The sequence below is a fragment of the Hirundo rustica genome, chromosome 6 (assembly GCF_015227805.2).
Source record: "Hirundo rustica isolate bHirRus1 chromosome 6, bHirRus1.pri.v3, whole genome shotgun sequence".
NCBI lineage: Eukaryota > Metazoa > Chordata > Aves > Passeriformes > Hirundinidae > Hirundo > Hirundo rustica.
Genome location: NC_053455.1, coordinates 30,677,361 through 30,700,649, shown reverse-complemented (window position 1 = coordinate 30,700,649; position 23,289 = coordinate 30,677,361). Strand labels below are relative to the sequence as shown.

Here is a 23,289-nt window from a genome sequence, read left to right as displayed (position 1 = left end):
ACAACCTGGCAGCTCAGAGTGGGAACATCCAAGTCACTTCAGAAATAGCTCTCTCTCTTCAGCCAGATACTGTATCGACTCTTTTCTGATAAGGAAAGAGGCAAACCCTGTGTGGAGGCTAGTGTCTCTTTGTCTTTACTCAAATGAACTCAGCTGTGGTAACTCCCCAGCTGGGGAAGTACTGGGACATTCATAGATAGCCTGTAGGTTTTCATCTCTGCTGATGGGCTGTAATGGGCCATAATGGACTCAAATCCCTCATGTTACAGGCAGATGTATTGTCTTAGAAAGTGTCAAAGATTCCTGAACTGATCCACATTACATCATCCAGTTGAAACTCCCTGCCCCAGGGGAGGTACCTGGGTGTTCCTACCTGAACCGGAGTGAATATAAACCCAGCAGATGTTGTGTTTGGGGGATTTCTCCCTACCACTTCTTCCGGAGTCCCCCCACTACACAATGGATCCAGTCTGAAACCATCACTTTGACCAAGAGACATGAAAATAGCAACAACCAAGTCTCATTGTGAGGCCTGCAGGTGACCTGTCTACTCCTTTCCTTTTTTTTTCTTATCCATTTTCTTAAGCGGTATTTTTGTGCTTTTGTATTGCCGTATTACTATACATAACAATAACAAAAATGGCTGTGTTACAGTGCAACCAAATGGTTCTACAATAGACCCTACATGTGTATATTTACAAACACCCCTTGCTCAGTGTCATTTCACTCCTGTTGGCCCCAAGAGATCGATTAGCAAGAACCCTTGCCTTCTGCACTGGGTTCTAACACAAGTGCTGAGATGTCTGCTGCAAGCTTTTTCTCCTCAAAATGCACTTAGATACCAGACCTTTGTAAAATTAGTTAATCTCAAAGTACTTAGACTCCAAAAAACCAAAACATCAAATATAAATGAATTCAGAAAACTCATAGGCAGGATCTGTGAAGAGATGTCCTAAATGATAAAAGAGATCTGGGCACTGATAAAAGGAGTCATAGTCCAAATAAGAAACTATCCAGCTGCAAGAGAAATGAAGGGAATATAAGTAGAGATCAATAAAGTGGATCAAGAGCTCTTCAACAGCCTGAAGCATGAGAAGAAAAAATATGAAACGTGGGATGGGTGTTGGAGCTTTGCAGACTACACATGAGCTGCCAGGGGACTTAAAGAGAGCATGGCAACATCACCAAACTGGTGATGAAGAAAAACCTAGAGAATTACAGACCTGATACCGCTCTGTGAAAACCTAAAAGAGCAAGCTACTGACCAGTTATTCTCTAATCCCTTAAAGATTTATAAATTTGTAAATAAATGGCAGGAATGGGGTTGTTGAGGTTTCACTAAGGACAAATCGTTTCAAACTAATTTGATTCCGTTCTTTGACAGGATAACTTGCCTCATGGCTAGGGGGGAACAGCACTGGATGTGATATGTCTTGACTTTGGAGAGGCTTCTGGCACTGTCCCAGAAGACATTCTCGTACGCAAACCGAGGAACCGCAGCCTATTTAGATTCACAATACGTTCAATTCAGTGTCAAAGTCAGAGAGCTTTCTGGAGAAATCGTCCCAGTGATGGCCCAGAGTCCAGATCTATTCTGTATTTTCAGCAGTAACTTTTGGAAATTGCTTTACTATAAATTTTCCTGGTGATACTCAACAGGGGGTGGGGTCCTGGGGGGCCTGGGGGAGGTGTCTGTCAGCACCTATATAGGGTAGGATGTGAATGGTTGATAATTTGGAGAAGCAATCCCAGTCAACAGGATGAGTTTCAGCAGAGGCATGGGACGACCTGCCATGAGGCAGCTGTGAGAATCTGCAAACACAAAGTGAGACCCACTGGGCAGCAATCCTGTAGAAGTGGCTTCTCAGAGGCTGGAAAAAGAGAAAGTGGAGAACCTGAAGGACTGTGCCACATACAAAATCTTCTTACCATAAGGATAGCAATGAGCTGTTTTCTATGTCCTTGTCAATAAAACAAGAAGAAGAAAAATTAGCAATGTCAACAGAAACTCCGCATTTGGCTTTGCTTCTAGTTTCTGCCCAAGATGCTCCATAAGAAGAGGAGGCAATCAAATCTCTTTTGGCAGCTTTAAGAGCTTATTTGGACAGCCCTTGTGTTAATAGAGACACAAAGGTGCTTTGTACAATATGTACATCCTTAGTGCCAAGGATGTGCTACGGGGACCTTCTGAGAATACCTCTGAAGCTTTTGTGTTGAGATGTTATTCCCCCTACAGCTTTTTCATGCACCCAGGTTGTATTCATAATTCCCATGGAATGGAACCAGTGTTTCTGTAATGGAAGCTTATTTTCTTCAACATTAGAGGCATCTTCCTGGGAAGGTATTTGTAACTTCACAACTTACACCCTAAAAAAAAATAAATCTTTGTTTGAAGGGTTTATTTCTTTAATTCACCCAAATTTCACACACATTTCAAAGTACTTCCTAGGCCTGTATTCCTGCATTCTTGAAACTGGGCTGATTTCTGAGTGCGTGTCCAGCAATGAGTACTAGGTGGGTCACGATTATTCTTTTAGCCACAGCTCCCACTAAGCTTGCAGTGTACATGGCAACACCAATGGTACAACCCAGGACATGTGTGAATGCAGCGGGAGCATCTGCTGAGCTCATCCACCTCACATCATGCCTTTCAACTCCATGTCTAAGCCCAAACTCTGCCCCAGGCCACATGTGGTAAGTGCAGTGTGGAAAAGGCACCAAGGGTATCTCCTGTTGTCATTGGGGCAAAAGCATGAGCAAACCCCACCAGCCACCTGCAGGGATGCCCTGGGGGCCTTGGGGCTGGTCTGGCCCTACCACCTTCCTCTGGGCAAAGCCCAGACCTCCTGGGTGAAGGGAAGGCAGGGAGCAGGGATAAATCTGCTTGTGGTGTTAATCATTTATATATTTTAAATCACTCATTTAAATACCAGGAGGTTCTTAATCCCCTCCTGCAACAGAGGCAGGTTGGGAGCACTGTGTGCTCTGCTGGGCGCTAAGTGGCACTGGCACACACAGCTCTGTCATTAGCGAGCTGGCTGCTGCTGGCACATGCACGCGGATGACAACGTCATTAAAAACATTTTTTTAATCTAATACTCCAAAGGTTATTCTTGGTGACAAGTGCTTTCCAGCTTGTGGCCAGGGCTGAGCAACTGCTGCTCCCATTTGTGCAGGCTGGCTCTTATATTGAGGCCATATTCAAGCATGACCAGATCACTTGGATGCCTTTCTGTTAGCATCTAGATCTCTACCTATGTCCTATTGTGCTGTCAAGAGGTGGATGAGATGAGCTGAGGGTGAAAAAAGGTGGTGTTGCCTCTAGTTTATCTCACCGGCATCCAGGTACGATACCAGGTGTCCTCCAAAATGTCTTCCCAAAGCACAGGGCTATGCTGGTGGAGACAAGCAGGTAGGCATCGTCCCACTACAGCCGCTGAAGCCTGAAGAGGCATATGCAGCGGATGGGGGCTTCTCCTAGCAGCTGGCTCTGTGAAGAGGAGTCCTGTTGGTACTTAGGGATGGAGAGCAGTGGAGGTCCTTCCATGCCAGGGACAAGTGACTTGCAAACCAGTCCAGCAGCCCCAGACATGGAATCAGAGGAAAAACGCATCACCGAATATTGTTCTGGTTTGTCTGAGCTTGTCCAGAAGAGTCCTGATCACACCACAACACCACAGTAATTGTCAGAAAGGTGACAAAGCCCAGTCCATGTGCTGCAATTGCCTCCTTCCTAACTTAAAACCTTTGCTCAGTGTCTCTAACAATACTTCAATTTCTCACTGTATTGTACTACAACAGGTTCCTGATGCTTGCACACTCCTCTTGCTCATTCCAGCTTTCTCTGGCTTGGCCCCCTTTGGTTCTGGAGCTAAGCCTCAGAACATGTGGGGATCAGGATACTTCTGTGCAGCAGTGACAGCAAACCAGCTCCAAAGGGCCCCAATAAGTTGTAGTAGAGATGGCCACTGTTGCCATATTCTGTTAGCTTTTTTAATGTTTATATCCTGCAGCTGAGTTTTCTCATGCTTGTAAGATAAACAAGAGTTGTTTTTCACATTCCTTTCTGATGAGAGCCAACGGATTGACTCCTAGCCTGGCCAGTGGAATGGAGAGGTGGTAACCTTGTTCTCCAATCCCTGCTCACTGTCAAAATCTATATAAGTGAAGTTGACATAAAAAAGTTGCTGCTTCTTCGCCTTATTCTTGGAGTCAGCGAGTGTGTATCATTTTCTCTTTGTGCCCTCTAATAATAGGCCACAACACTGAGTGCTTCAGTAAAACTTTAGAATGAAACATGATTTTAAAGAGTTAAGATTTTAGCTAAGGGTTAGAAGCAATTCATATTGATCAAGATGTAAGTTAGATTAGTAAATGGTAGGTTCATGATTATTAAATGCCCAAGCTAGAGCTAACTGTTATATTATGAGCTTGTTTATAGAAAAAGTGGAGTAAGTGAACCGTCATAAGAACAGATTGAAACCACTAAGAACAATGGCCAGCACCTGGACTTGGTATCAATCAATCACAAAGCAGGGGACCTTGGACAGTGCCAGAGGGTCACAGAGACCTGATGAAGACTCTCCTGACTTCATCCTTTGAGACCACTGACCCAATTCGAGACCACCGACCCAATTCAAGAGAAGAATTGCGCACGCGTGGAGGACCGATAGCCTCACTTTAATACAGAGCAGGGATGGGAGGTGCTGGGGTTATGCATATGTATTGTGTGTAAGATCTTGGAAAATAAATAGAGAGCAAAGAGCCTTGTTCAGTGCAGCCACGCCTTTCGGAGATGACTCCCGTGCCACCCACCAGTGAATAAACATACCACTTTCTAACTTTAATTTGTTAGAGGGTCTATGTCTGTGACTATATCAGTTTTCAATGACTCAAGAAGGCTTTAAGAATCAGCACCTTGTTATCTAAAAGTCTCTCATACCTCTTCTCTGTATCCTCCCAAGGGCAGCTCCACACAGCTCCAGCGCTTTCTCTGAAGTCTTCTCTGTTCCTTCTGCAGCTCCAGCTCACTCCTTCCTGTCCCTAGCAGGGCCAACCTAACCCTGTCTGTCCCTCATACGACATCTCATCCTTTCTGTCCCTTGCACAACCTCCTGTCCCTTCCTCCTCACAGCAGCTCCAGCAGTCTCCAGCTGACTCCCTCCCAGCTAACTCACTCTTTATCACACCCATAGCTGTGAGGGCAAGGCTGTTCCCACTCTTGGATAATTCACACAGCTGTAATCTATCATGGGCAGGATTGCCTTCAGCACCATCTCCATCTGTCTCCCCATACCAACATCCCCCAAAACCCTTCTTTGGTCCCATCACTGGAGTCAAAGACAATGAACCAGAGCCAGAGCTGGAACTTGTGTGTTTCCCCTTAGGTCAGAAGCAGGTGTACTCTCTTTGGGCAGGAGCTGTCCAGCAGGGTGGGAAGTGACACCACATGCCTGTGGAAGGGGGTGGGAGTGTGCAGGACCCAGTAGGGCAGTGGTTTCTTTGTGGCTTTGCCAAGCTCTGGCTGCCTAAGGAAGTGACGTCCAGGGCAGCCTTGCCATGGCTGCTCTGCCAGGACTGCCTTTCCTACTGCAAGAGTGCCCAGTCAGGAATTCCTCCACCCCACTTGGTCATCTTGCATTGCACTGTGAGGAGCCCAAGCCCCAGTCTCCCCTGGAACCCCATAAATGGGCCCCGTGCTGTCAGGCAAAGATAGGAGACTGGGGTTATGGGCTGCACCAGCTGCCCCTATGCTTCAGAGGGCAGGTAGGAACAGTTCTAGCTCAAGGGCCACTGTAAAGGTCATTTTGAGGGTCAGGTGTCAAAATACAAGTGGAAAAAATCAGTCAGTGATGACACTGGGTGAAGAGGCAGCATGGTACTGGCCAAAACTGGGACACAGTTCCTGGAGGGCTTTTGGGGGACAGGTGAGTGTCTCTGCAAAACTCTTCTTTACCCAAAGGCTGATTTTTGACCAGCACCTAAGCAGTGCAGCATCACCAGGAAGCAAAACCTCTGGGGTGCTGTGGGTGCCCTCTGTGGCAACAGTGATGGGAAGGCAGCCAGAGGTACCACCAGCCCCACACCGCCCATGCATGGCCCTCAGGCTACATCCCCACACCACGGTTGGCCCCAGGGACAAAGCAGCTCTGTTGGTCCCCTTGGCTCTTCCCTCCTGATGTCAGATGTGTTATTTACTCTCAACCACAGCAGTGACGCAGGGGAGGGGGCAGAAAGGGAAGATGTGCAGCCCAAAGCACTGGGAGGGGCCAGCAGCTGTTATTGCAGGCTGCCAGGGGAAGCTGATGGGAGAAACAAAGGGGAAAGATCGGCAGCAACAAAAACAGCAGCAAAGCCTCCTCCCTGCCAGCTAGACAGGGGCAAGGGCTGCAGGGTCCTCCCAGGAGTACCAAGCCAGAGGGCTGGGGTGGTGGGGGAGCAAACCAGCCAGAGCCATTGCAACCAAGCCCAGGCAGCTGCCCCAAGGAAAACAGAAGCAAGCAGATAGCTAGACCCAAAATGAAACAACAACCTCAGAAAAAAAACAATCCCCAAAGGCACCAAACCTGTTGTGTTTTTTTAGCTTGCATATTTTTTAATGGAGTAAAAAAAATTAAAAGGAACATGCCACAGATGTCAGCCTGGTGCAGATCACCCTTCTGCATGGAGAACACCAGGGGTCCCACACAGTTCCCTCATGGCATCCAGTCCTACCCCCGCACCCCTTCCCTGCTGTCAGCTGGAGAAGGAAGTGGATGAAAAGCACACAGTGGATACAGCACAAGCACAGAAGAGCACAGCCAGTGCCCCAGGCTGGGCTTTAGCCAGGGATGGCTATGCTGGCACAGGTAAAATAAAAGCTCAACAGACTATGTATGCTCCAATTAAAACCAGCAACAATAACAATCTTCCCTTGAGAGCTGCATTTTAAACCCCCACAAAGAACATTTGGGGAGTCTTGTAATTTTTCCTTTTGTGTCACATATGAGCTCTGGGGCTGATGGGCCACGTGGCAGTGGCAGCAGCAGCAGCTGCTCTTGGTCGCTGCTGGCACTACTGGAGCCAGAAGGACCAGCGAGCTCAGTGGGAGCCTGGCATCAGGGTCTCTTGCCCATCTTTTGGAGACAGGGTGTTGGATGCTTGTTAGCTTCAAACCCGGTGGCTTTCACTCATTGTGAGCTCCCACAGTCAAAGCTCTGGCTGCTCATCTGGGAAGGATCCCTCTTCTCTGCCTCGTGTATACACATTTATATATAGATATCTGATAAACATTTTATATGAAAATAAATACTTCATCTGTTTTAAAAACCATCCTTGCCTCCATCTAGTCACCTGCTCTAATGTTACATCTCTCTTTGTCCATGACAATCTTGTTCCCACTGCTTTTTCCCTAACCCATGGGCACCTCCTCCCTGCCTCTTGGGGCAGCCAAAAGCACTGCAGCAAGCAGAACTGGACCTTTCAGCAGCCCCTCCCTAACTTGCTGCCTCCCAAAGTTTAGCTTATTTTAGGGAACTTGATGAAAATGATTCCCTTTTACAGCACTTGTTTCATGATAGAAGAAATTATCTTCATCTCAAAAACACTTTACAAAGAGTAGGATTTTAACATTCTCTTCCAGGGTTCTCACTAAGAAATATGTTTCTAGATAGCACTGTTTATAATATAGATATAGGTATAGTTTTTATTTATTTTATTACCAACCCAACATTTCAATTCGCAGCTGTTGATGTAACTCATGACATACTCTCATGGTGGTGGGTTTTTTTCTTCTTTATCCTTAAAAAGAAATGCATTTCAAATTAAAATGATGCGCTTTTTTTGTCTGTCTGGTGTTCCTGAAAGGTACTTGAGATGATGTAGGAGTCCTGATGTGGGTGGAGTTTTTCAGCCCATACCTGTTAATGGCCTGGAGACCACCAGTGAAGTGTGGGTGCTGTGAAAAATGGGGTAGTGACGGAATGGAAGGGCAGCCACACCACAGCTCTGGGTGGGATGGTGCTGGGAACACATGGGCACACTATCCAGGTTTTCCTGAATTCATTTCCACCTCTGAGAAGGAGAACCACGCAGCAAACTTGCCACCACCACCATCCCAAGGAGCCTGTGCTGCTTTCCCTGTCCTCCTTGCTCTCCCCTGGGGGCAGGACGTTTCACTTCTTTAACAGATGTAAATTAACATAATTTTCTCTCCCTGCAGTACCACGAGCTCAAAGTTAATTATACAAAGAGAAATGCCATAGTCAAAATATACATGACACGTATTGTATTAGAGGGTTGGGGGGTTTTTTCCTTCTTTTTTTCTTAGCCCAGGCAGGTGATTGAGATGCTACATGCTCCAGCTTTTGTCACTAAATGTGTGTGACTGTGTGTCTGTGTTTGTATTAAAAATATATCAGTCTTGTGATGTTCTTAAAAAAGAAAGAAATGGAAGGCAGCAGGGGAGGAAACGGGTAATAGTGAAAAAGTTTGACTGTGTCACAGTCTTTTGTGGCTTCAGAAATACACATGTTCAATTCCAGCACTGACGGCAGCTTGAAGCTTTAACTTTTTAACATTTTTCAGATTAAGTAGTAAAAAAAAAAAAAAAAAAAAAAAGAGAGTATCAGTGTGCTCCCCCCCCAAAAAAAAAACAACCCGCAAAAAGTAAAAAAAAAAAAAAAAAAAAAAGAAAAGAAAAAACCCCCCAAAAATTCCTGAACCAGACTTCTGCAATTCTCAACTAGTAAAAATAAGGAAACATCTCCTTACAGTGGAGGGGTGCTCGTCAGGAAAGGAGATGACCCCCTGTGGGAGAGGTGGCCTTTGGAGATGGTTGAAACTTCATCATTTCATTGAATACGGTCAGTGCCTGGGTTTATTGTGTTTTATTTCAACACTTGTCATTGTTGCTTTCTTTTGTACCGTTTTTGGATGGGTTTTGTCTCTTTTTTTCCTCTCTGTGATGGTTTTGCCCTTCTTGGCCCGCGGCTGTCCGACCGTCTGGGCAGTGGCAGCCCCCGACAGACAGCCGTTCCCTCCGGCGAGACCGCGATCCCAGGTCTGGTGTCCGGTGAGGTAACGGAGGAGGCAGTCCCTCCCCCGGCAGCACCGTCCCTCCACCGCCTAAAACCCCTTGATGTAGCAATAGGCCTCCAGCGTGGCGAAGAGGATGTAGAGCAGCCAGAGGCTGACGAAGAGCAATGTCGTGGCCACTTTGCAGCCCCGGGGGCCGCCCAGCTCCCCGCCAAGGTGGGGTCGCCGGCGGTAGAGGAGCACGCTGACGCAGATGAAGGCGAAGATGGTGAAGAGGGTGACGGAGAATGCCAGGGTGCCTGCTGACACCTGGAACTCCTGCCCCTGCGATGCCCAGTAGATTGCTGCCACTGACCATGCCAGCCCGATGCCCAGGAAGACGTTGACGGCGTTGCTGCCCGTGACGTTGGTGATGGAGGCGTCAGCGTACATGTCCTGGATGGCTGCGGCTTTGCTGGCAAAGGTATCTGGGGTTGAGGGAGGGGGGAAGGAGAAATCACTGGGGGTCCAAGAGGAGAAACAGACAACCCTTCACATCTGAGGGGCAAGGGAGGCTCAGGTGCCGCACCAACCAGCTCAGGACACGGACCAAGAGGTGCACAATCCCCTCCTGGGGACAGAGGTCCCATGTTGCCGCAAAGCAGGGTGCAGTCCTTGCCTGGGGACAGGGCTTTGAGGATACCCTTCCCAGCCTGAACCCCATGCCGTGACAGAGCTTCTCCCCTGAAATCAGGAGCATCTCCACAGGACTTACCTCCCACCCTGCTCCCTCCCCACAGCCACCCCACCTGGTACAGAAGTGCCGAAGGCGACGAAGACGACGGCGGTGACCGAGTCCTTGAGGCCAATGGTGCAGCCGAAGTGGGAGGCGAGGTCGCCGATGACGGCCGTGAGCATGCCGATGATGAGGATGGAGACGACGAAGCAGGCCCAGCCATTGCAGTACTCAGTGGGGGGCACGCAGGCAAACAGCACCTTCCAGAACACCGTCAGGAAGTGCATCACGTAGTCAAAGCAGGACGGCAGGCGCTCCTCACCAGACTCGTCCTCGTCCTCATCGCCTGCTGCAAACAACATGGAAGGAGAAGTCCAGCATTTATTCCATTGGGACAGCTTGTGCTTGTCTCCTCCACCCCAACACTCCAGGAATTCTGCTCTGCTTGGACAAGGTAGTATGGTGCTGGCTATGACAGTGAATTCAAGGCACACCAGGTCCTTCAGTGACAGGTGAGGCCTGGCAAAAAGAATGTCTCCCAGGCACCCCAGAGCCCTCAGGGATGGAGACTAATGTAGTGGGGTGTTGCACCCACAGAGAGGCAGCCCTATCCCCATCCATAGGCAGTCACATAGGAAGTAGTCAACCTGTGGAAATCACTGTTGAGCGGCACGGAGAAATAACACAGGCAAGTGATGTTTTGGGCCAAAACCAGCGGAAAGTAGTAGAATTGGGAAACTGGAGAGGTCTTTTGATCCTCCTGCTCCAGAGCACAGGCTGGGCCATCCACTGTCTCCTCTACAGCTGGGTGGAAAACACCCCTTTGGGGCAGGTGCCAAACAAACCATCAAGGAAAGGTTCAGAAAGATACCCAACTGCCATTAATGGCCTAAATGTGCCTAAAATACCTTCCCCACAGCTGCCTAGCTCTGAAAGCAGTGAGCTCTCTCATCAGGCAACAGCTGGCAGGTCTCTGGGCCTTTTCCTTCACCAGCTGCTGCCTCATGAGGCAACATCTCCAGTCTTCATGCAGTAAACCTCCCGACTCCCAGGAACTCTACTGGCTATGACAGGACATCTCCTAGTAGGAGCTACCTGCACTGGCCAGGATCCCATCCAGGATGGGATTTTGCTGCCTGTACACTGCTCATCCGATCACAAAAGCAGCTGGAGCACTGCCAGCTGACGCGGCCTTTGAAAACCGGCCTTCTGGAGATGCATCTCCTGGGCTCTTCACTAAAGTACCTGCAAAAGCTCACGACATTTGGAGCAGAGGAGCTCTTTGGACTGGCTTTGCTGATAGGTCACCACAGCTGATCATCACTGACCAGGGAGATGCTGTCATTCCAGGCTGCATGAATCCTGTGGATGTTCACATGGATTTTCTGATGTCCCCCTCACCTGCGCTCACAGTAATGGCCTCCATGAACTGGTCCCTCCAGGAATGTGTCCCTACAACCAAAGCCAGGTTTGTCTTCCTAATCAGCTTGTCCACGGTGCTCTGTTGTGGGAATAAAGATGCACAGCAATTAAACCACCTGCTAGTGGGTAAGGATGATCTTGCAGTGCACTGTGGTCTCACAGATTCTTTCCAAAGTTGTGGAAATGTCACAAGCATTCTCCTACCAGCTACATAAGGCCACGGCTAGGGTTTAGCCCTCCTTTTCCCTGGACTGGCTGATCCAAACCTCATCAGAGTCAGCTTGTTTGCCACACCTCGATCCCGATAAGGTTCCTTCTTCCCTCAACACTGCCTCACCAGAGACAGCTTTGCTCCTGCATCTCCTGCCCACTGGCTTCTTCTGCTTCCAGCAGGGCCTTCTCACCTTCCTTCCTCCACCCCCCCCCAACCAGCACCTGCTACTTTTGACTTGATTTCTTGCAGACTTCACCCACCCTTTACTGCATTACATACTTTTCTGCTCTAAACAGCCCTTTCCTTGTACATGCTGCCCCCTCAGTCCTGCTCTCCAAGGCTGTTCGACAGTGCCACATGGCTTTCCCCTCCTGGAGAACCCCTGGGACACCTACTCACCTTGAACTCATAGGACTCCTCAATGATGACTTCCAGTTTGGGGTGCTCGCCAAGTATTGGTTTGCCCATCTCTGCAATTCTCTTGGCTTCCTCCTCTTCAACTGTCATCTTCCTCTCAGCCACCTCTGTGAAAGCAAGGCCAACATCAAGCTGTGGGCAGCAGCCCTGGATCTCCAGGGCACCATGGGGGCTTGTCTGCAGGGCCTGAGCATGGGCTTCTGCAGCCCCCTCACAGCTTGCTAAGTTCACGCAGCAGTTTGGGGGGCAGTGGTGGGGTGTTGGACCACAGAAACAAAGAACCAAGATTTCTGAATATCAGTCACCAAGAACACAGGTGACATGTTTTTAATTTATTAAAAAAACCTTTAATGTTTCTTCAGTCTGCACTGGTGCTCTCGGTTGACACACACTCTCCCATCAGGCCTGCAGTGGCCACAGTTTTGGGGAGACCGAGGTACCAAACCATTCTGCCATTTGGCAGAAGTGCCCTTTAAGACACTTCTAACACCCTGACGTGCTCCCTGATTTGAATGAACAAGAGACAGAGCCTTTTTTCCCCTCTTTAAGTGGAAAATTATGGTTGGCGCCTTGTGCCACTCGGTGCTTGATCTAACACTCAGCCACACACAGTCACAACCACATGTAAACCACACATGAACTGGAAAAAACGAACAAGAAGAAAGTAATGAAACAAGTAGTTTTCTCCTTTCATAGTGCTGTGAGGGTGCTAAGGCACTGGAACACGTTGTCCAGAGAAGAGGCGAATGCCCTGTCCCTGGAAGTTCAAAACCAGGTTGGATGTGGTGTTTGAGCAACCTAGGGAAAGGTGTCCTATGGGAGTGGGGTTGAAACCAGATGATCTTCAAGGAATATGTTTCCAACATATTTCATTCTGTAATTCTATATTTAGTTTCTGTTGAAGGAAACTAAACCAGGACCTGGGTCAGAAGCCTGCTGAGGTGACTCTGTGTCAGGCACAATCTCGCTGATGACCCAGCTAACCCAGCAAGATGCCTCAAGAGGGTTCTGGTTGCCCAGATGGGAAGGAGCATCCCAGCCAGCTGGTAGGGTGTCCTGGCAGTGTCCCTAGTGCTGGCCCAGGTCTCCTCTTCCACCCACACGCCTAAGTGCAGGCTGATGGGCTCTCTGTAAAACTGACAGCTCAGGAAAGGGGCTGGGTTCCCCGTGTCTTTCCTGTGCCTGACCAGTCAGGATGTACCAGCTGCAATACAGGGCCCACCTGAGCCTGGGAGTGGGAGCTGGAGCTCTTCAGAGCCTGGGAGGGCATATCACAAAGACAGAGCATCTTGTTCTGGCTAAGCAGTGGGTCAGATATGACCTGAGGTTTCCTGCAGAGGTTACAAATGCCCAGGTAATGCCTCAGATGTGATTAATCCCATGAGGACTCCAGCAGATCGCATACTTCACACTAAAACTCACACAGAAATTATGCAGTCCCAGTGAAATCTATTTATAAACTCTGACTTCTCTCTCCATCTGCCTGGCTGGATTGACTGCAAAGATTGTAAGCCTTGCAAAAACTTCAGAGTTTATAAAACATATAACTCCTGTGGCAGGTGACATTATTATAACCCATCACAGAAACAGAAAAGTTGCATCCATCATTTGAAATCAATGACATACATCAAAACTATCACTGCCTAGCTCCAAGACAGAGTCATTTGGATTTAGGAATCCCTGTAAGTTTAGAAAAAAAATTACAGAGCCAGGAGCACAGCACCTGGAGAAGAAGAAGGGCAATGTAGGATGCTGGGGGATGCAGGGGGCACATCTTTTCACTGAAAGGGTAGTTAAGCATTGGAATGGGCTGCCCAGGAAGGTGGTGGAATCAACATCCCTGGAAGAGATCAAGAAACAACTGGATGTGGCACTTAGTGCTATGGCTTATGGTTGACATGGTGCTGTTTGGTCAAAGGTTGGACTCAATGATCTTGGAGGTCTTTTCCAACCTTAATGATTCTATGATTCCATGGTTCTATGAAAATGTTCTGCTTTACACGACGCTTGGAGGCATGAACTGACGATTACCAAGAATAAGATTCAAGGTACCTATATTCACTGGAACAAGCAGTCAGATATAATGTACATCTCTTTTTCTCGGACACAGAACAATAAAGTCCAGTCTCTTGCTCTAGTGGGGAGTGTGTGAAGATGACAAGCTGTGTCCATCGATGAAAATGCAAGTGCTCACACATCAATTGCCACAGCACATACGATGTGACTTTGCTTCTGTCTGAGCTCCCCATAACCAGAAGGTCAGGGATGAAGGCACCCTCAGCTCCACAAAGCCCAACTTGGCAGATGAGCTGAGCACATGCTGACATGTGCTGACAATACAGAACTGAGCAAAAGCACTACAGCCATCCCAGCAGGGTTGCAAAGCCCACACTTGGTGACATTCTGACTCATTACAACCTTCCCTGGAATAACTACATCAGAAAAGCTGTGGTCACAATTGGCGGTGCAGTCCCTCAGGCTCCTGCCTAAGTTGCAGAGTGCAGAAAGCAAATGTCTGGAATCTGAAGAAATGCTCTGAAAACAGGAAATATCAGGCAGAATTTCCTCAGCTTAACTCCAGGAGAAACGATGCAATGAAACCTCAGTCCCCAATCTAACTGATTTAACAAAAGCTTTTGGCATGGTAAGAGAGCACAGAGCCTCACGCAAATGCTATGCCTCAAGGCGAGGCTGAACTGCAGGCAGGTCTGCAGGCACATGAAGTGCAGCAAGCCTTCTGATCTCCACAGGAAACGGTATCCAACACAGCGTTATCACACAACCTGGCATCTTGCTTATGCTAGTTTATGTACTTGCACCAGGCAGGACAGTGCAAGATGTGAACCCTGCCCTGAGGAGAAAAATCTCCTGAGTCTCTTCTCAGTGTGTGCCACGTGCAGGGCTGGTGGGCAGGCTGCATGGGAATGCCTGTGTTCACAGAACCCTACACCTTCTAGCACGTGGCTTTGTTGGCTCTGCAAGCCACCTGTGGATCACCAGCTGATTCAACAAGCAAGGCAATCACTCGCCAGGCAGCTCTTGGAGTAAATCAAGCAACACAACCATGTCCAAGCGTCTTTGTCAGCCTAGGGGCTGGATGCTAGCATGAGCCTGGGACCGCACACCCCACAAAGTGAAGGTGGTGGGTGTCCTGCTATTCCAGAAGGCACCTTGCCAGCAGACTAAGTGCCACCAGATATACCTTCAAGCCCTAGGTAAGCCACTTGGAGTGAAGAGACAAGCTGAATGGCAACGGAGACCTTCAGCCTACTGACAGCACAGCCACGGAGACATGGATAATGGAGGCCCTGATGTCACCTCCTCTGCCATGTGTACGGTGAGATGGGGTGCAGACAGAAGAACACGGGCATCCAAGAAGGCACGTCAAGGGCATCCTGTGGGTGATTGAACATGACTGCCAAGCTAAGTCTTTCAATGTCAGCTGCAAGCAAACCACAGAACAGGCACAGGGAGCATTTCCAAATGGGTACCTCATAGAAATGCTAATAGTGGAAGCTTTTGGATAGGAAAGAAAGGAGGTAATTCCTTAATGTCTCATTAAAATGCAGTCACATTTGTGAACATGCAACAGGAAAGCAAAGCACAGAAACCTAACAAATTTCAAAGGTGCATCTGAAAACATTTAAGCTGCCACTGTATTTTCACTGAGGCTCCATCCTAATGTAGGAGAAAAACACAAGACTCCCATGTCAGCACTGCGCTGGCTCTTCTTGCTCAATGCACTCATGCAAGTGTCCCATAGGTGCTAAATACCAGGCTGCTGACTGTCCTCTGAAATTAAGGCAGTGGCAGGAAGGACAAATTTAGGAGCCCAGCTGATTTTTTTTTTTTTCCCCCAAACCTATTCTTGCCATACAGTTAAGGCGGGGAGATAAGCACTTTCAAAGAGCAACATGAAGCACCTACATGATTCCACCAATTCTGCCCACCTACTGTTTAGGACACATGAGCATCCTGTGGCAGGAATCAGTGTCAACCTCTGCAAAACAGCAGATCCCATCCTAAGCCTGCTCCAGGCCTGTTGGGTCTGCCTGTTTCAATGGGATGCTGAGGGCTGAGTTCAGTCTGTGTGTACTGACCCAGCAGCTAAGAAGGAATAAACTCTTGCAACAACCCAGTGGCAGAGAACAGTCCCAATGCTCCTGCATTTTAGGGAAGTGCTTCAGCCAGCACAGGGTGCACCAGCCTGCCTGTGGAGCTGCAGGAGGTTGCCAACTCTGCAGCAAGCATGGAACATGCTCCCACACAGTCTGGTGTAGTGCTGGGGTCTTGAAAGGCTCCTCCAGGAAGGAGAGACAGGACATCTGTGAGTCCTGGACATCACCCCAGTGTGGTAGCCTGCAAAGAAGACTACCAAGGCCTGAGATAAATAGAACACAAAGTAAGGGGGAGTGAGGATTGAGGGGTTTGTTTGTTGGGAGAGACATTTTAGTTTGGAAGGTCAAGTCTGTCAAGGTGAATGCTGCCAAGCTGTGACTTAATTATTAACTAGCCTGATTTCTGTTTGTATCTGCATCAGTACCTACTTTTCAATGTGGATTGCACCCTGGACTCCCTGCTGTCAAGTCCAATTAAGCCTGATAAGGTCTGGCAGTGCCTATCAAGAACAGAGCTTGCCAGGACCTTCTGGGCTGCCTCCACCTCCTGCCTGGGAAGGAGAAGGTGGCCAGAAAGGGGTCCCCTAGACCACGCCTGGTCTGGCACCTAGGTATGTGCTACCACTGAGTGTTAGGAACCTCTCTGTGCTGCAGGAGCACACACAAGCTGCTGAGGCCAGGCAAGCTGAGGCTGCTGTGCCAGCTGCTGCAACAAGGTGCCCGGTTCCTGATGCCAGGGAGCCAGTGAGTTAGAATATGCTACAAGAAGGTGAGACAACAGGTCTGGTAAAATCAAAGGCTGGGTGGAAGGAATGAAGTATGCTTTTGCTTAGGCTGTAGCAACAGCCACAGCTGATACCCACTAGGTGCTGGACTGTGCCGGAAGCAAGGAGAGGTTCTCGGATAAATCACTCCATGCTCTCATTCTGCTTTGTACAAATCCTTAAAGCTATGACAGACAAGGGGGCTGAGCAGCTCCTGGCTATGGTCCTGTCACTGCTGTGCTCTGCAGCCCTGGACATGTCCCTGCCATGCTCACAGCTCAGCTTGCACCCCACGTCTGTCTCAGTCTGTCTCTCTCACCTTATGTCTGAAGGGCCACCCCAGGACTTGAGCTGCAGTGATCTGCAAAGCACTTTCAGACCTGCACATGACAGGCCATTTCTTGGGCCCAAAATACTGTAAGCATATCCCATCCTCGTATTTCTTCCACGGAAGGGGGAGCACTGAGCTGTGTTCCCACAGCATGCATTGCTTGCCCACTCAACCTCCTTCAGACTGGGGTGGGATCAGATGGGAACTAGACATTGCTGGTGGCCTCCTGGACACATTATAAATCAAAATCAGATGAAATCCATTTCTATGGTGTAATCTGGCCACTGCACCTTTTGAGCTGAAGCAGGCAATGTGGCCCTGTAACACCATCAGAGACGTAGATACTCATCACCTAGGCAATGCTGCCAGACTACCAAACAACCATGGACCAGTTTGTATTCCCTGACACTTGCTGAATAAATTGGGCTAAAACCAGCAATGTATTCATGAAAGATTGCTATGAAGGCCATTTCACACTCCTTGAGCTATCTTGTCTCTATCCATTTCTGGAGGGGGCATGTATCTGCATGAAGGTCACCCCTTTTGGGGACTATGCTGCTAGGAAGAAATTAAAACAATTAAAATGGGATCCTTCTTTTGTTGTTGCTTAATAAGATATGATCCTGGCTAAACAAAGTAAATAGTGAGCGTGAATGAGTTCCTCTCTCCAGAGCACTGTCAAGCTGTCAGTCACAAGTGGGGAAGACTTCTGGCTAAAAGACACTCTGGCTTTGGAGATTAGCATATGGATATGCCCTTTATGGAAGCACATGCAGGCATACAAGCACTGGTGCCTAAGCTGCCTTCTAAAATGTAAAGAATCTGCTTAGTTAGCCCTGAAAGCTATTTTTGAGACATGATACATCCCGTATACATATCCCAGCGTTCCTTAATGCTAACTGGGAAATGCTGCAGATTCATGAGAGTGAGGCTAAGGCACAGGGCTGGGAACTGAGCATTTCCACTCCTGGCTCTGCCTTGAGATTGCTGCTGGCATGACCATCCTCAACTGGCCAGACAACTGGCATCTCTGCTCCTCAGTCTTTCTCACTGCAAAGCGGTCATGGGAGTTTAAATGCGTAACTAAATAAACATATTTAGAAATATTTTCTTTGAACGGGATGAATATACAGAAATTATGATATAGAAGTATCTACTGTTTAGATAATTCCACAGCCCTTTAAAGATCTAGATCACTTGAGCTCAAGAACTTCAAGCAAAGGCTGTGCTCAAGTTTTCAGTGACTTTTGCAAAGGATGGAAAGACCTTGAGAGCAGCTCTTCTATTGCTGAACAAAGACAGGGACAACTGAAGTACCTTTGCACTTTGGTATCAAGTATTTCCCTGTATAAACAATATACAGAGAGATCATTGCCAGTGTCACAGAATCTCTACAGAATGTCTAGTTGGAAGAGACCTCCAAGATCACTGAGTCCAACCTATGCCCTAACACCTCAACAAGAGGATGGCACCAAACAGAAGGTTAAAAAATCCCCCAGACTCTCAAGTCTCTCCACAGCTATCCTATACTACTCTGAAGCCTGAACAGCTGGCGCTGGACACATGGCCAAGTGTTGCATGGCCTTGCAAGTGTTGCTCAGAGAGAAGAAATTTGGAAGAAATAAATGCTGAGCAGAACCGGTGCCCTGCCCAGTTACGTCACCTTGTGTAAAATTCATGGCCTTGTTTTCCTTAGGAGGGCCCTGCAAGGCCCAGGGGCCAAAGTTAGGATCCCTCATTTCTCCCCAGCTAAGGGCTCTTGGGACAAGAGAGGCATTGTCACTTGGGCCCATCCATAGGGCACCCACATTTTCTGTGAAGAGAAGGGATCACTCCTGTGAGTGGGGGTGGTGCAGCTGCTGGCCCTGCAGGGGCTGCCAAAACGGTGCCATGGGAAGGGGAATGCCCCAGGGCTGCAGAGGAGAGCCAGGGCACCCAGCAGTCCCAGGGACACATCCCCAGGAATGGGATGCTTCCCAGGAAGAGCTGTGCAAGCTGCTCCAGGAGGCAAGGGACGAGGTGTGGGGCTGACAGATTCCACTGAAACGTTCAATAATGCAGTTTTTAAACAAAGATTCCTGTGCGCCTGTGTAACCTAAATCTAACATGACATGGACTAAACGAGGACGTCGCTTCTCTCCCCGCTGATTAGCCGTGATTGCTGCTGAGTGACACTCCAGCACGTGCCTGCTTGCCGGCCCGCTGCTGGATGGAAGCGCCTGTGGGGTCAAGCACCGTGAGCCCAACACACGTCACGAGCTCAGAGGGCACCCCAAGGCTGCCTGGCAAGGGGGCACCCCAGGGACCCCTCACCAGACAGAGAGGAGGCTCTCCCTTATGAACCCAAAAATAACTTTTCATAGCTGATGACCAAGTTCTCCAATAACAGCTGCCAAAAGCAATCAGGCTGGATCAAAACGGAGGGAGGAAAGTTATGTTATTTTAATAGAAATTATTTGGTTCCTGAGGTTCTGATCAAATTAGGCAGCTACTGAATTAAAGCAATGAAATTACTGGAGAGGATGCTGTGCTCAACTTATTTCCATTCCTCCCAGATCTGAAGAGGTAACAAAGGAAACCATCCAAACCATTCCAAGGAGTTTTCCATAAACACCCTAATCTGGTATTTGGGGAACTGGGGATTTCTGCCTGCCATTAGCAATTTTCTAATTTGTCCAATAGCCAATGGGCAGAGGACATCCCCTGTGCAGCAGATTCGGCATCATTCAAAACGAGGCCAGACTGAAGCCTGCATGGCAGATGCTGCTACTTTGATTTGCAGCACAGCTCAGGCATCATGAATGCTTTAGTTTTCAGCTCTGCTCACAAACCTGTGGGATTTCAAGCTCCTCTCTGCACCCTGCATGTCCACCCTTATCTTACAAGAAATGCTTCTTTAGTGGAAATTCAACAGTAATCACACCTGGAACTGAAGGAATACCGACAGTACAGGAGGCGTACATTGCACTACAGTGGGATAAAGACAGACCAGTGTAATGGGGATTTCAGGCAAGGAAGAGGGGCACTGTATTAATGCACATGAAATCCTGACACAGGGACAGGAGATGCAGAGTGCAGAACCAGAGCTGATGGTGAGGAGGGAGATGGTGCTGATTGTATTGTGGTAGTACTGCTTTGGCGCTGGGCACACCCTGGGGACCCCCTAGGATGGGAGGTGGAGAGCACACGGGTGAGGGCACCGAGGGGTGATGTGACCCTCCACGGGAAGGGGGCACCTGCACAACCTTGTACCCTTGCCAACCCCAGGCAACACTGCAACACTGTTCCACACTGCAGGAATGCCGCCTCCCTGCAGAAATCCCCATCTTCTCCAGTGCATCAGCACAACACAAGCACCAGAGCTGCCTAAAGAGAGGCTCGAGTCACAGCTTCAGACCGGGCACAGCAGCATGTGTTGCTTTGCAACTCTGCCTGGATCATTTCCCCCAAATTGCAAGGAAAAATCTGGAATATGGGAAATGCTCTTAGACGACAATCAATCACTGTTATTTTCTTAATTGTACTGCTCTTAGCTAGTCCATGCTAGACACAAACACCATGAGCTGGGGTTGTCTATAACACAACAAACACAAATGGGGTAGGGGGAGGGGGGTCTGACCAAAAGGGGCAAAAAGAGAGTCAAGAGCAGCCAGAGGAAAGGAGAAAAAGCACTTACCTTGCGTGAGCAGTAGGGCTGTGGTGAGAGAAGAACATGAGAAAGATAGAGAGAGAAAAGAAAAAGAGGGGAAAAGTTAATATCCATCAGGAAAAAGCTGTTTTGCAGATGAAGGCTGTCAGTGAGCAATGGACATGGTGCAAGGCAGCGTGCGAGCTCACCAGAGCTGCGTGTTGGGCACAGGCTGGGGAGCAGACACCACAGCAGCAAGATGGAGAGGAGACTGGGGTGCTCCAGTGAGCACCATGGCACTGGCTCCCAAAGTCACCCCTTCCCCCCCAACAAAGGCAAAGGGATGGGATGCAGCTGGGGGAAGTGGCAAGGAGGGAAAGGGACAGGGGGGAAGGAGGGCAGTTACCCTTGCCACTTGGGGCATGACACAACCCAAACTGACCCAAAGGCATGGGAGGTGTCCCCACCTAAACCGGGTATGTGTGGCTATGGCGGGGCTTGGCACAACTGAGGAGCCCCAATAAACCTGTAGGTATTGAGAAGAGAAGGTGATGGGCAGCTCATTGAGAAGAGCAGCATCAGAGGGATAAAACAGATAGCCTCCAGTGTCAAAAAGGGTAGGGGGTAACATGGCTGTGTATCATCCCTCAGGATGATGCCCTGGCTCACCTACACCTCTCCTACACCCCACAGGTACCACTTTCAGAGGGTCAGGGTGCCCAGAGGAGCATAGGCACATGTAGAACATCACTGTGTGAGTCCTCCTGGATACCTTTGTTCCATATTGCTGGTCTGCCCTGACAGTGCTGCATGGACACAGGCCATGCAACATCACCATAAGGGGATGCAACTGCCTGTCAGGAAATGTGACTGCATGGTCCCCTGAGATTTGAGGTGGGAGGAAAAGAGAAAAGGGCGAAGGTCCTTGCAAGGGATGGCCTTACCCTGGCTTTCCATACAGACACAGCCCAGACCCCTTGGGCAGTGACCCCCTGACCCTCTCCTCTCTTGGTTTCCCCACTCCCCAGAGCTGTCACAAAGAAACATCTTAAGTGTAACCCAGACAGCCACAGCTTACATCCAGGTATCAAACAAGCTACAGCAGAGTCCTTATAGCAAAAGAACTCAAACTCTCTTTGAGAGGGGCCAAGCACCAAGTCTGTGCCTTAGGTTTAACTTCTACTTGTCTTTCAAACAGCAAAGCAATCCCCGAAGACTGGGTTGCATGTGATGACAGTATGGTAATTACTAACACTTATTATCATGCACTTTTAGTCTCAGAAGCTTAAAACTCTGTACAGAGTCAGTATTAACAGCCCTATTTGACAGATGGTGAAGCAAGCAAAAAGAAGCTAAAGGGAACATTTTGCAAACTCAGAAGTGGGCTGGAGTCCAAAAGTGCTCATTTTCCCAGACTTGCTAGTTTGGGCCTCTGAAAAGCAGGCACTTTTATATAGATGCACCCAATTGTATCTGCGCCATTTGAAAGTGATTTCCTAAGGTTGCACAGCACATCCATGGCAGAGCCAGGGAAACTAATCCTGAGTCCTGACACCCAGTCACTTCCTTGCTCTGTTGAGCAGTAACCATGGGCACAGCTTTCCCAGCAGTCTGCAGAGAGACACTGACCCAGTCAAGATCTTCATCCACTGATCCATCTCCCCAGCTGGAAGAACCATGGGCAATCCAAGAGATCTCCCTTGTCCATGTGGGCAGGTAGAGGCACAGTGAAATGTGAAATGAAGAGGCTCCTTGCTGAGCATCCCTTCTGCTTCCGGGTCAATTCCTTTTGAGGGTCAAAAACTTTGGGGAAACTATTCATGAGTACATTCTGCATTAAGTACAGTGCCATGGAGCCACAAGATGCAATGGGATGTTTGCTCTGCCTGCACCACCTCCTGTCATGCACACGCCTCTCCTTGAAGTCTCTAAAAGGCTCATCAGTACCCCTGCTAACATGACTCTGGAGTTTCCTTGTAGCTCTGTCCTGCTGCAGTTCAAGCTGTCATGTGGCCTCCTTACTGTTCCACGGCCTTCTGGTTCTCCAGACAATGTGCAGAAATTTAATTTGCCTTTTGCAATTACAAGCATTAGTACAACGGGTCGATTTGGTGTTCAAATGTGTAATATAATGAAATATTACTGGGACCCTAAGCTACTGTGGCTATTAAAAAAACCATTGGTTCCTCATGTTTTTTAAAACTGTGATTATACTGCTCTGGGATTTGAGTTTATTTTTTCCCCATTTGCTTGAGAGCCTGAAAAAGAACAATTTTTCTCCCTTTCACTTATGATATGATACATGAATATTTGAAGAAGCCTATAAAGCTATGAATGAAACATCAAGAATACAGCATGCAGAAAGCCAAGGGATTTTTTTATCTTTATATTTCTGAGTGAATGCTGTGCATGCAAGCAAGAAAATGATTTCACGGACTAAAGCTTTCTTCCTGCACACACATCTGCTAATGTGCCCTTAGCCCTGACCTGTAATGTTTCCTGACAGCCCATCTGGGGATGCTGTACCTGTACCAGCTTCACTGATGGCCTCCGTGCTGTTCCAATCCCACAAGCCTCCCTCCACTCTCCCCAGCCTGGGCTGCATCCCTCCAGTCCTCCCCAGGGCACCTCCGTGTCTCCTGCACTGCTGCTCTGCACATCACGC

General features: G+C 48.6%; 1 protein-coding gene and 1 long non-coding RNA gene across 6 annotated transcripts in view; both read right to left on the bottom strand.

Annotated features, from left to right (window-relative positions):
- On the bottom strand, nt 1-5,138 carry LOC120754176 (uncharacterized). The gene is made up of 3 exons (XR_005701332.2): nt 4,943-5,138; nt 3,336-3,490; nt 1-2,367 (listed from the first exon to the last, which is right to left on the bottom strand). It is a non-coding gene; the product is annotated as an uncharacterized LOC120754176 (long non-coding RNA).
- A 1,481-nt stretch (nt 5,139-6,619) lies between these two features.
- SLC8A3 (solute carrier family 8 member A3) overlaps nt 6,620-23,289 on the bottom strand; it is a 115,683-nt gene continuing 99,013 nt past the window's right edge. For 2 of the 5 annotated variants that reach the window (XM_040068386.2, XM_040068387.2), the window contains exons 4-8: nt 20,673-20,690; nt 11,766-11,890; nt 11,132-11,231; nt 9,804-10,076; nt 8,681-9,482 (exon numbers count right to left, since the gene is read on the bottom strand). In XM_040068386.2, the coding sequence (XP_039924320.1) occupies nt 9,106-9,482; nt 9,804-10,076; nt 11,132-11,231; nt 11,766-11,890; nt 20,673-20,690 (893 nt within the window). In that variant the 3' untranslated portion in view covers nt 8,681-9,105. Of the gene's footprint in view, nt 9,483-9,803; nt 10,080-11,131; nt 11,232-11,765; nt 11,891-20,672; nt 20,691-23,289 lie in introns of all 5 variants that reach the window. The other 3 variants (XM_040068384.2, XM_040068385.2, XM_058421148.1) reach the window with 3 other exon arrangements.